General features: G+C 46.8%; 1 protein-coding gene across 1 annotated transcript; it reads left to right on the top strand.

Annotated features, from left to right (window-relative positions):
* Positions 1 to 3857: 3857 nt before the first annotated feature.
* LOC123410296 lies at positions 3858 to 5920 on the top strand. Its single transcript, XM_045103217.1, has 3 exons — positions 3858 to 4941; positions 5055 to 5198; positions 5324 to 5920. Exons 1-3 carry the CDS (start codon positions 4093 to 4095, stop codon positions 5711 to 5713), a joined length of 1383 nt encoding a protein of 460 aa, XP_044959152.1. The 5' UTR covers positions 3858 to 4092; the 3' UTR covers positions 5714 to 5920.
* Positions 5921 to 12535: the final 6615 nt, after the last annotated feature.

The raw sequence follows: 12535 nt of genomic DNA, 5'->3' as shown, positions 1-12535 counted from the left end.
AGTATAAGCAACATATCAAATACTTTCACATGTTGTTACAAGTTGACTCTTATTTTACTTTAGCATTGGGCATTGTATCTTAACTCCTCTATGGCTTATACCCCCCCCCCCCAACATGACATGTTTTTATTATACTATTAGGAATATTTGTGTAGAGATAAACAAGTTCTTGAGCCAATTTATTCATTGTAGTCAGATTCCTTTATTTCTTTCAAACCAAACGCCAAACATAGAAAAAATGTTGTGTTCTCGTACCTCTGTTTTCCAGAAATGGCTGCAAGGGAGCCTTCCTGTTTTTCTATAAATGCTCTAGCCACACATAGCTTGTGTCATGCTTGTTATTACTATACTCTAACTTGTGTCTTGCTTATTATGGATGTTCTATAGATATTTGCAGCAAATGACAGTTTCATGTGCAAGGAAGCATAGAAGATGCAAGAAATAATTTTTTAATGAGAAGAACCAAAAGATACACCAACAAATTCAGACTGAACTTTGAGTAAATGTGATATGATATGAATGTTTACAGATCTTCCCTTTATGAGTGTTTCGAAACCTTAAGATTCTTCTATTACTTTGACATTTCTTAGTGTCATGGGCAAGACATATTTTTTGTTATGGTTTGGATACCAAAACTTTTGGTAACACTATTGTTCTTTACTATGGGATGTTTTGTGTCATGGGCAATATAATAGTTGATACTTTTTAGATATCAAGATTGCTGGTTTTTGTTTGAAAAACAGGTTTTTTTATAACTAGCAATGTGTATGTTTGTTTATATCGTTGATTCAAATGGTTGATGTAATGTTTAAATGTACTAGAGGTTGCATGGGTTGAAAAGTAGTTAAGTGAGAAAAACTAAGATTATGACATCATAAAGAGTTGCTTCTCTTGCGTGGGTGTGGCACACAATAGTAGTTTCATTTCAATTTATCTTTGTGGATGGCTGGGGCAGCACCAAAGTGCCGCCTCCATTGTACATAGTCAACCGCGCCACGCGTCAGTAATTCATCAAAAGAAAAGAAAAACAAATACTATATGAGACAAGGTGTCCACTTGCGGCCGCAAGTCAAACGGTGATGCCAGCATGCTTCAATGAGTAGATGGCTACCCATTTGTTGATTTGTTCATAACAATTCGCGCAACCACCACAAATCTAGAGGGATTGACTGCATCAAAATCGAAATATCGTTTGACTATTCTATGATGAGTTAAATAGTACTATGCATATTGTTCTCGTGCACTCTACTTCAGCCTAACACAATGGCGATCCCAGCCACCGTGGTTCCTAGCATCAAGATATTGGCCATGAAGGTGGACTTTGGTGTCTTCTAGGAGGTGAAGATGCTGGCTAGCTTTCTAAGATGCTTCCCCGATGTTGGCACGCTACACATCGAGATCCTCGCAAATTCATCACCGAATAATCTTACAACAATCATTTATTAGCAGCATGTTTTGTATCTAATTAAATTATGCACTCACTGTTATGAACCGTAGTCTGTACCGCATGATCCATCAATAACCGCTCGTGAACCCACAAGAGAGCACCATGCTAGATTCTCGCAGGAGTCCGGTCTACTCGAAAGATTGAGATTACATGTAAGGAGGTTGTTCATCCACAAATTCCATGGTGATCAAAAAAAGTTCGAATTCATCTAGTACGTGTCCAAGAACGCGCGGGAGCTGCGAGATTTGCTGGCCGTGTCGCCTAACAAAAAAAATCTTCGGCACTAGCAAATGAGGTGAATGAAATGGCAAACAAATTGGATCGGCCACTGTTTCAGCCTTTGGTTACTAGAGGATTCTTGGAGCCACCTAGAGTGTAGAATGTTTCAATCCCTGCTAAAGTACCCTTTGTGAGTGTCAATGACCCTTTTCACATGTGAAACCATGGTTGGCTATGTGTTTTCATGATCCCAGCTTTTTTAGGAATCATTGATTGTTCTACTTCAAGATTAGGCTGTTCAGTTTATATAAGGTGTGTATTCTCGTGACCAGACTGTTCTACATTGGTCGTTTCTCTTGGAGCCAATGCTTGGCTTGGTTTTAGAGAGGCCTCACTAGGAAATGGATTGTCTCTAGATGTCTCTGGATGATTTTGAAACATAAACACACTCGTTATTCTTGGCTTATCCAGATCCTTCAACATCAAGATCTCCTATTGTGATATCAATCGGATGCCCGGTGTTCGTCTTCGGCGCATCCTTTCATAGTTGATGACAAAGATGCACATTGGTCACGTGTGCTACCTAGAAGGTAGTGTGGCACCCCCATAGAAAATAGTTCACCACTTGGCATATCTCTTCAAGATATTTTCCTCGTTTTGGTCAATGGCGGCGTTTCTTTGTATTTTTATTTATGTGCTATCGAGTGGGTAGCGCCTTATCTATCCCATGGAAAGGAGTGACGCATCCTTTCTCGAGGACTTCAACGAAGGCGGTAGAGGGTAGTGTGGCACCCCCATAGAAAAGAGTTCACCACTTGGCATATCACTTCAAGATATTTTCCTCGTTTTCGTCAATGGCGGCGTTTCTTTGTATTTTTATTGATGTGCTATCGAGCGGGTAGCGCCTTATCTATCCCATGGAAAGGGGTGACGCATCCTATCTCGAGGACTTCAACGAAGGCGGTAGAAGGTAGTGTGGCACCCCCGTTGAAAAGAGTTCACCACTTGGCATATCTCTTCAAGATATTTTCCTCGTTTTGGTCAATGGCGGCGTTTCTTTGTATTTTTATTTATGTGCTATCGAGCGGGTAACGCCTTATCTATCCCATGGAAAGGAGTGACGCATCCTTTCTCGAGGACTTCAACGAAGGCGGTAGATGGTAGTGTGGCACCCCCATAGAAAAGAGTTCACCACTTGGCATATCTCTTCAAGATGTTTTCCTCGTTTTGGTCAATGGCGGCGTTTCTTTGTATTTTTATTGATGTGCTATCGAGCGGGTAGCGCCTTATCTATCCCATGGAAAGGAGTGACGCATCCTTTCTCGAGGACTTCAACGAAGGCGGTAGAGGGTAGTGTGGCACCCCCATAGAAAAGAGTTCACCACTTGGCATATCTCTTCAAGATATTTTCCTCGTTTTGGTCAATGGCGGCGTTTTTTTGTATTTTTATTTATGTACTATCGAGCGGGTAGCGCCATATCTATCCCATGGAAAGGAGTGACGCATCCTTTCTCGAGAACTTCAACGAAGGCGGTAGAGGGTAGTGTGGCACCCCCATAGAAAAGAGTTCACCACTTGGCATATCTCTTCAAGATATTTTCCTCGTTTTGGTCAATGGCGGTGTTTCTTTGTATTTTTATTTATGTGCTATCGAGCGGGTAGCGCCTTATCTATCCCATGGAAAGGAGTGACACATCCTTTCTCGAGGACTTTAACGAAGGCGGTAGAGGGTAGTGTGGCACCCCATAGAAAAGAGTTCACCACTTGGCATATCTCTTCAAGATATTTTCTTCGTTTTGGTCAATGGCGGCGTTTCTTTGTATTTTTATTTATGTGCTATCGAGCGGGTAGCGCCTTATCTATCCCATGGAAAGGAGTGACGCATACTTTCTCGAGGACTTCAACGAAGGCGGCATTTTTTGTATTTTCTTTACGTAAGCCTTGTCAGTTTCTAGGGACCTTGGACCCACATCTAATTGATGAAAGCATGTTTGCAAAAAAAGAAAGATAATTTATGTCACGATCACTTCCGAGTGACCAGTAATGCACAGTAATACACAAAAATTTACTGTTTGAAATATAAAGGGGGGAATGAGAAAGGAGAACACATAGCATGATACGTAATTTGCTAGGGTCTCCGCGGTGACTTTAGGATTATTATTACTGCACAACAACTAATCAAGAGTTTGATTAGTTCACCAGATAGAAGAAAAAAAGTTGGTTAGTTTTTTTCTTTTTTGAGAAAAAAAAGGTTGGTTAGTTAATCAACTCGAGAGAGAGAGAGAGAGATATGAGCCAGTGTGCTGTGACTGCGGGCGGCGTGCACTAGACTACAAAGCTTCGGGCCTGGGGGACGAGGGAACTCGCTTCCGACACTTGTTTGCCCAGCTAGCAGCTCCTCCCCGGCCAAGACACTCCTCGCCACCATGGGCGACGGCGGCGCCTCCCACCCCACCCGACGCTGCAACGGCGAGGACCGCATCAGCGCCCTCCACGACGACCTCCTCGGCCGCATCATCACCCGCCTACCCTTCACGGAGGCCGCCCGCACCGCCGCCTTCGCCACCCGCTGGCGCAACGTCTGGCGCTCCGCCCCGCTCGTCCTCCGCGACACCGACGCCCGCGTCCCCGAGGCCACGCGCGTCGCCACCGTCGCCAGGGCCCTCGCCGACCACCCGGGGCCCTTCCGCACCGTCAGCCTCTTCCGCTGCACGGCCCCCTCCCTGGACCTCGAGCTCCCCGAGTGGCCGCGCATCCTCGCCGCCAAGGGCACCGAGAACCTCGCCTTCCAGAACAAGCAAACCCAGCCCTGGACCACCTTGCCGCCCCTCCCCGCCGACATCCTCCGCTGCCGCTCGCTCCAGGGCCTCTCGCTGGCCTACTGGAAGATCCCCGACGACCTCCCGCTCGCCGCCGACGCCTTCCCCGAACTCCGGAGGCTCGGCCTGCTATGGACCGACACGAGCGACCAGTACATCCACCGCTTGCTCGCTGCCAGCCCCGTTCTCGAGTACCTCGGGCTCGTCCTCAAGGGCAAGCCCGAGCGCGTCCATGTCCGCAGCCAAAGCCTCCGGTGCCTGCTCCTTGGGCTGTGCAATGTGGAGGAGGTCACCGTGGTGGACGCCCCGCTCTTGGAGCGCGTCATCTTCTTCAAGCCGCCTTACGGTGGAACCGATTGCGTGAGGTTCAAGATTTCTTCCGCGCCCAAGCTGCGGGTGATCGGCTACCTGCAGCCAAGAATCCACGAGCTGCAGATCGGTGACACCATCATCAAAGTACGGCCTACTTCTCTCCCTCTCCCTCTCCCTGGTAATTAAAATGGAACTATTCTTGTATGATCAGTTAAAGATTGGTAATATGCATCTTCTTCCGGTGCACTGTGCTGCAGCCTGACACAATGGCGAGCCCAGGCACCGTGGTTCCTAGCGTCCAGATATTGGCCATCAAGGTCAACTTTGGTGTCTTCTCGGAGGTGAAGATGCTGCCCAGCTTCCTAAGGTGCTTCCCCAACGTTGGCACGCTGCACATCGAGGTCCTCCATCGCGAATTCTTCATCCAGCAATTAATCTTACCACAATCATTTATTAATTAGCAGCATGTTTTTTTACTATCTAATAACTGAATTATTATGCACTCATTGATTGGTATGAACTGCAGTCTGTACCGCATGATGCATCGTCAGTAACCGCTGATGAACCCACTGGAGAGCACCATGCTAAGTTCTGGCACGAGGCCAGTCCAGTCGAAAGCTTGAGATTACGCGTGAGGAAGTTGTTCATCCACAAATTCCGAGGGGACCAAAACGAGTTCGAGTTCCTCAAGTACGCGGCCATGAACGCGCGGGAGCTGCAAGCTTTGCTGGTCGTGTCGCCCGACGAAAAATCTGCTTTAGCACTGGCACACAAGGTGAATGAGATGGCAACCAAATTGGATCGTCCACTGTTTCAGCCATGGACTGCTAGAGGATTGGTGGACTCGCGCAGACTGCGGAATGTTTCCAACTCTGCTAAAGTACCCTTTCTCAATGTGGATGACCCTTTTCGCTAGTGAAACCATGGTTGGCTATATATGTGTTTTCATGCATCATCCCAACTTCTTTGGGAATCATTTACTGTAATCTACTTCAAGATCAGACGCTTTAGTTTATATATGAGGTGTGTGTCCTCCTAAGACATGGCAAGTTTCAACTTACCATGAGTATACTATTAATAAAGCCTTGGATTTATTTGAGTAGAAGATTTTCAACTATACAAGACATCTTTGAAAAAATATGGAAATTACAATTTGGTCCTCCGAGACCGAGAGCCATACGAACTCAGGCCCTGTTTGTTTCATAAGTCCTAGGACTTTTTTAAGTCCTAACTTATAAGTCATAAGTCTCTACCTGTTTGTTTCACGGACTTATAAGTCTCGAGTCCCTACCTGTTTGTTTACAGGGACTTATAAGTCCATGTTGCACCTAATAATACACTTGTTCACATAACCCTTGTTCATACAAATTTCATCGCGCAGGCCGACGAGACGGGACGGCGCGGGACGGGGCAACGGGCGACGGGACGGGACTAACCGAGGCAGAAACGGGCGACGGGACGGGGCGGCGGGGGGACGGGGCGACGGGGTGGCGACGGGGCGGCGACGGGGCGACGACGGGGCGGAGCGGCGAAGGGGCGGCTACTCCAGCGATGCGGGGCGGTGGGGCGGCGGCGGGGCGGGCGGCGACGGGGCGGCTAGCGATGCGGGGCGGTGGGGCGGCGGTGATTGGGGTTGGGAGCGACGCGGGGTAGGGCGGTGGGGCGGCGGGCACTGATGGATACGGGAAACTACGCGGGCCAACGAGCATAAGTCCCAATAAGCTCCTCCCTGAGAGTCTTATTTGATAAGTCCCAAATCATCATAATAAGTCCCAATAAGTCCCTTGTGTTTGGTTTAGGTGGGACTTATAGGGACTTTTTAAAGTCCCTAAACCAATAAGTCTTTGAAAACAAACACCCTCTCAATCTCTAGAACAAGCCGCCATATGAGAATCCTTGTGTAGATCATAAAACACATAGCCAAACCATCCCGTGAATGAAACTTTCGACGCGTTGCAAGATGGCAAGATAGCCAAACCATCCCGCTTAGTACATCTACATTTCATCCAAGATCGCATTCGCGCAAGATTAGCAGGCCGAAAGGGGAGGATGCTAAATATTGCAGGGAGACACGTACTTGTCAGATGGGTGCTCTCTGCTCTACTCACATTCGCGCTCTCGGCCATCAAAGTCCCGATCAAGCTCATCAAGGAGATTGAAAAGATTATGCCGCTTCCTCTGGTATGCCTGGCGGAATCCGGACAGACCCTGGGTTGATTTTGAGCCGCCTTGCGGTGATGCAGACAAGGCCCTCTTCAACGCTGCAACTTCGGTGGCGATCGCCGACAGAAACAAGGCTAGCTTCTGGCATTGACTGTTGGCTCGGCCCGACGCCACTCAAAACTTGCTTCCCCCAGCTCTTCAAGTCCTCAAGAAGAAAGAACCGGTCGGTTGCTCAAGCAACAACGATGCCTGGGTCTCCGACCTTGCCCATGGTGACACAGCAAGCCGAGTGCGCGAGGCGATTGATCTGCACAGGCTACTAAGCATCACACAATCAGTCTACAGGTAGGAACCTGTGATCAAATCAGATGAGTCTGCGACAGCTCCGTGGAGTAGAACGCGAAATCAGCCTACAACTTGCAGTTTCTAGGATCGCAAAAAGAAGACTTCAAACGGCTGATCTGGGATACTTGGGCTCCTCCCAAGCTCAAGATATTTGCATGGCTACTGAAACAAAATCAACTCTCGTGCAATGATCGTCTCCAGCGCTATGGTTGGCCCAATAGCTATTTCTATCAGTTTTGCTTTTGCATGCACAACTTAGAATCTGCTGACCACTTGTTCTTGCGCTGCAACTTCACTCGGCTAGTCTGGGATGAAATGGCTCGGTGGCATGGCTGCGGAGCTCTTGCGCATGCAACCTGGGATCAAGGCAGGAACTTGATGGAGGTGATGAACTCCATCTTAGCACGCTCGCAACCTGCCTATGGAAAGGGAATCAAGACACTGATGATGTTGGTTCTCTGGCAACTATGGCAAGAAAGAAACCACTGCACCTTTCGAAGCAAAACCGCCAATGTTCATGAGATGGTTGCAGCGATCAAGCGATCTTTCGCGTTGTGGAGGCGGGCTAAGTTCAAATGCATAGAGAGCCCCTTCGGGGATTATACGTGAGAATATTAGCCTGTCTTGCCTAAGGGCATGTATTTTTTCACCCTCTTTTTCTTATTTCCTTGATCCTCAGATCATCGCCTTTGTCACTTTCCCAACTGCTCCCTTCTTCTGATCAATGACAACCAGACTCGATATGGGCATTTTCAAAAAAAAGAAAAGACTGCGGTTGTGACGAAGAAGGAACATGGACTGCCATATGGCGTTCTGTCAAGTCGGGAAGGCACCCAAGGAGAGAAGAAAGAGGCCATGGTCATGTTGCTGCCAGGAAAACGCCTCGATGGCCGGCCTTCAACCTTTCGTTGGTCGCAACACGCCCACCGAAAAGAGAATAAAGAAGAGAACCATACCTGGACAAATCAACACGAAGATACACAAGGCGTCTGCCCCAAATAAGAAGGATACTAAGCACCCACAAAACAAGGCCCCAAATTAGAAGGATACTAACCACACACAAAACAAGGCCCCCGAGGTTCCCTTTCGTCTCACAACCACCTAGAGAAATTGCCTCGAGGGCAACCATACTGTCGGACTCAATAACAACCTTGGTGCATCCAATATTTGCGGCTAGAATCAATCATTTAAGAAAGAAACATTATGCCAATAGAAGGCCCTCACAATATACTCATGCTAAGTTGAAACCTGCCATATCTTAAGAGAGCACATCCTACAAACTAAACAGCATGATCTTGAAGTAGAACAGTCAATGATCACCATTCATGGGTTCATCAGCAAAAAGGGTCATCGATAGTGAGATCGGAGCTTTCTCAGAGAACGAAACATTCGCAACAGAATACACATAACGTCGATGGTTCAGGAAGAGGGTCAACTTTGAGAAAGGTATTTACAGATGCAAGGTTCCCAGGTTGTGCATATTTAGGACGGATATGTCTCTTTCCATTTTTTGTAGGGAAATATGTACCTAGACACTGTTTAGACTTTAGAGTCTGTTTATTACACAGTACAATGGATTGAAGTAGCAAACAAGAAAGGCATGACAGACCTGTTGGGTATTTCAGCTGCGCGAATAAGGTAGTTTTTCGTCAGTAGGTTCAGAACTTCAGTAGCTTAGCAGTGTTTCCTTCAGAGAGCTGCAGTTAGCATTTTCTTCAGTCAAAGTTTTCCATTCCATTCTGTTAGTGCACGAGGGCACGTTCGTGTGTGTGCTCCGTGCGAATAGGGCTAGGCAAGCAGCACGACTCGGCCCGTGGGATGGCACAGGCACGACAGGGTTGTTGCGAGCATTGCGGCACTTCATGTGCATCACTGAATAAAAGGATCAAGCAACAGAAAAGCAGAAGGATTATCGTTGCACAAAATACTTGTCTCTAAGTTCTTCTGTCAGTTAGAGTTTCAGAGAGAGAGAGAGAGAGAGAGTGAGCGACGACAAGGTTGAGAGGTGTTCCGACGATCACCTCCGGCCGACACTTGGCATCAGAGCTAGGTTAGGAGATCATGTCATCTGGCAGTGTTGGCTCGAATGCCCGACAGGGTTCGGAGACCCCTCCACGCGCGAGGGTGTCGTCTCCAGCTCGGGGCAGGAGCAGAAATCGCCGCGGCGGAGGCGAGGTGGTGGTGCACCTGCAGGTGATCCAGGAGACAACCTCGGCAAGCCACTACCCAACACCGACGCGCACAAACTACGCAGAGTAGGCTCTGCTTATGAAGGTAAACCTGCAGGCCGAGGGCTGGTGCATCGTTTCGCGACGAGCGCAGGGCCATGGCTGCGATCCTGCGAGGCTAATTAGATGAATGGATTTGGTAAATGTCTTCAAACAAGAGCAGTGAAGCAAAGGCTTGAGAGTACAGAACAATATGTAAATGAGTGAAGATAGAACTAGTTGCTTGACAAAGACTCAGGATTTGTTGGACCAGTTCTAGTTGTTGTGACAACTGTATGTCTGGTTGGGGAGGCTGGGATACAACTCAAAAGACCTTGTCTTCACCTTGTTCCCTTGAGCCGAGGTCACTTAGACCACACCCAATCACTCTGGTAAGTCTTCAGGAGAGACTTCTGAAACCCATACAAACTCGGTCACCCGGCAATCCACAATGACTCTTGGATGCTCTAGACCCAGATGCATAACCGTCTGGAAGATCATAGTCTTCAAGTGTTATAAGTCTTCAGTTCTCTCATAATATAACGACTTTAGTGATGCTCAAACACTATGGCTCTAGGTGTTTGGGTTTATCCTCGCGGGATAGTTCTCTCTCAATGTCTTTGAGGATAGTTATCTAAGCAACCACCAACTTATGGTGGAGGGGGTGGGCTATTTATAGCCAACTCGCAACCCGAATTGATATGACCGAAATGAACCTGGGTTAATGGCCAACCGACACGTGTTCCAGTGGTCGGATTTCAAAAACACACAGGAGAACATTACTCGGGCTACAAGAAATGCTTACTCAACCAACTCTGAAAGAGATTTCCTCTCATTGTATTCACTCAAAGAGATAGGTATTTTCGGTTGAGCATCACGTGAGCATCTGACTTCGATCATATCGACCCGCTTAACAGAACAGTGGTTCCCATGACTGAGGAAAGAAGACACAAAACAAACAAAAGACTTCATCTTCATGTTTCATTATCTTCAAGCGATTATCTTTGCGTACCACCAATGGATTCAGCCATCATCACTGTCTTCGAACATTTTTGGGGGTCACCTTCGAGGGTTAAATCGAATCTACAAGGACTTCTATCTATGTTACCCTGTGAACTCTCAAAAACACATTAGTCGTTCAACCACGTTTGTCTCCGGAACCAACATGGGATGGCACTAGATGCACTTACAATTTGCATACAAGTTTAATAATAGAGCAACAATGCAAATAATCTTGTATCACCCGTTTCAGTGTCATTTGTTAGTGTCGATGACCCCTTCCGCTGGTGAAACCATGGTTGGCTATGCGTTTTCATAATCCCGAGCTTCTTGGCATCATTGATCGTTCTACTTCAAGATCAGGTTGTTTAATTTATATATATAAGGTGTGTGTTCTTCTAAGATATGACAGTGTGTTCTTTTAAGATATGACAAGTTTCAACTTACCATGAGTATACTCTCAATAAAGCCTTGGATCTGGAGTCTTATAGAATTTACAAGGTGTGTGATCTCACAAGTCACAACCAACTGCAAAAGACATCTTGTTGGGCAATGCTCGCTACTTCATTGCATTTGATTCTTGTGCATTTATCATGTTTTATTTGGATTTTTATAATTCATTTGGACCATATGTTTGTTGGAATTATGCCCTAGAGGCAATGATAAATAAGTTATTATTATAACTCCTGTATCAAGATAATTGTTTATTATCCATGCTATAATTGTATTGAATGAAGTCTTAGATACATGTGTGGATACATAGACAAAACACTGTCCCTAGCAAGCCTCTAGTTGGCTAGCCAGTTGATCAAGGATAGTCAAGGTCTTCTGACTATGTGCAAGGTGTTGTTGCTTGATAACTGGATCACATCATTGGGTGAATCATGTGATGGACTAGACCCAAACTAATAAATGTAGCATGTTGTTCGTGTCATTTTGTTGCTACTGTTTTCTGCGTGTCAAGTATTTACTCCTATGACCATGAGATCATATAACTCACTGGAACCGGAGGAATGCCTTGTGTGTATCAAACGTCACAACGTAACTGGGTGACTATAAAGATGCTCTACAGGTATCTCCGAAGGTGTCCGTTGAGTTAGTATGGATCAAGACTGGGATTTGTCACTCCGTGTGATGGAGAGGTATCTCGGGGCCCACTCGGTAATACAACATCACACACAAGCCTTGCAAGCAATGTGACTTAGTGTAAGTCACGGGATCTTATATTACGGAACGAGTAAAGAGACTTGCCGGTAAACGAGATTGAAATAGGTATAGGGATACTGACGATCGAATCTCGGGCAAGTAACATACCGAAGGACAAAGGGAATAACATACGGGATTATATGAATCCTTGGCACTGAGGTTCAAACGATAAGATCTTCGTAGAATATGTAGGATCCAATATGGGCATCCAGGTCCCGCTATTGGATATTGACCGAGGAGTCCCTCGGGCCATGTCTACATAGTTCTCAAACCCGCAGGGTGTGCACACTTAAGGTTTGGCGTTTTTTTATGCGTATTTGAGTTATATGGTTGGTTACCGAATGTTGTTTGGAGTCCCGGATGAGATCACGGACGTCACGAGGGTTTTCGGAATGGTCCGGAGACGAAGATTGAGATATAGGATGACCTCATTTGATTATCGGAAAGTTTTCGGCATTACCAAGAATGTACCAGGAGTGACGAATGGGTTCCGGATGTTCACCGAGGGGGCCAGCCACCCGGGGGAAGCCCATAGGCCTTAGGGGTGCCACACCAGCCCTTAGTGGGCTGGTGGGAAAGCCCAAGAGGGCCCTTGCACAGGAGATAAAAAAATCAAAGAGAAAAAATGGGGAAGTGGGAAGGAAGGGAAGGACTCCAACTTCCAATCCTAGTTGGACTAGGATTGGAGGAGGATTCCTCCTCCCCCCGTTCGGCCGACCCCTTGGGGCTCCCTTGAGCCTCAAGGCAAGGCCCTCCCCCTCCCTCCTATATATACTGAGGTATTAGGGCTGATTTGAGACAACTTTGCCACGGCAGCC

Source organism: Hordeum vulgare, chromosome 7H (genome assembly GCF_904849725.1).
Source record: "Hordeum vulgare subsp. vulgare chromosome 7H, MorexV3_pseudomolecules_assembly, whole genome shotgun sequence".
NCBI classification, from domain to species: domain Eukaryota; kingdom Viridiplantae; phylum Streptophyta; class Magnoliopsida; order Poales; family Poaceae; genus Hordeum; species Hordeum vulgare.
The sequence above is the reverse complement of the archived record's forward strand: the minus strand, read 5'-3'. Positions and strand labels throughout refer to the sequence as shown.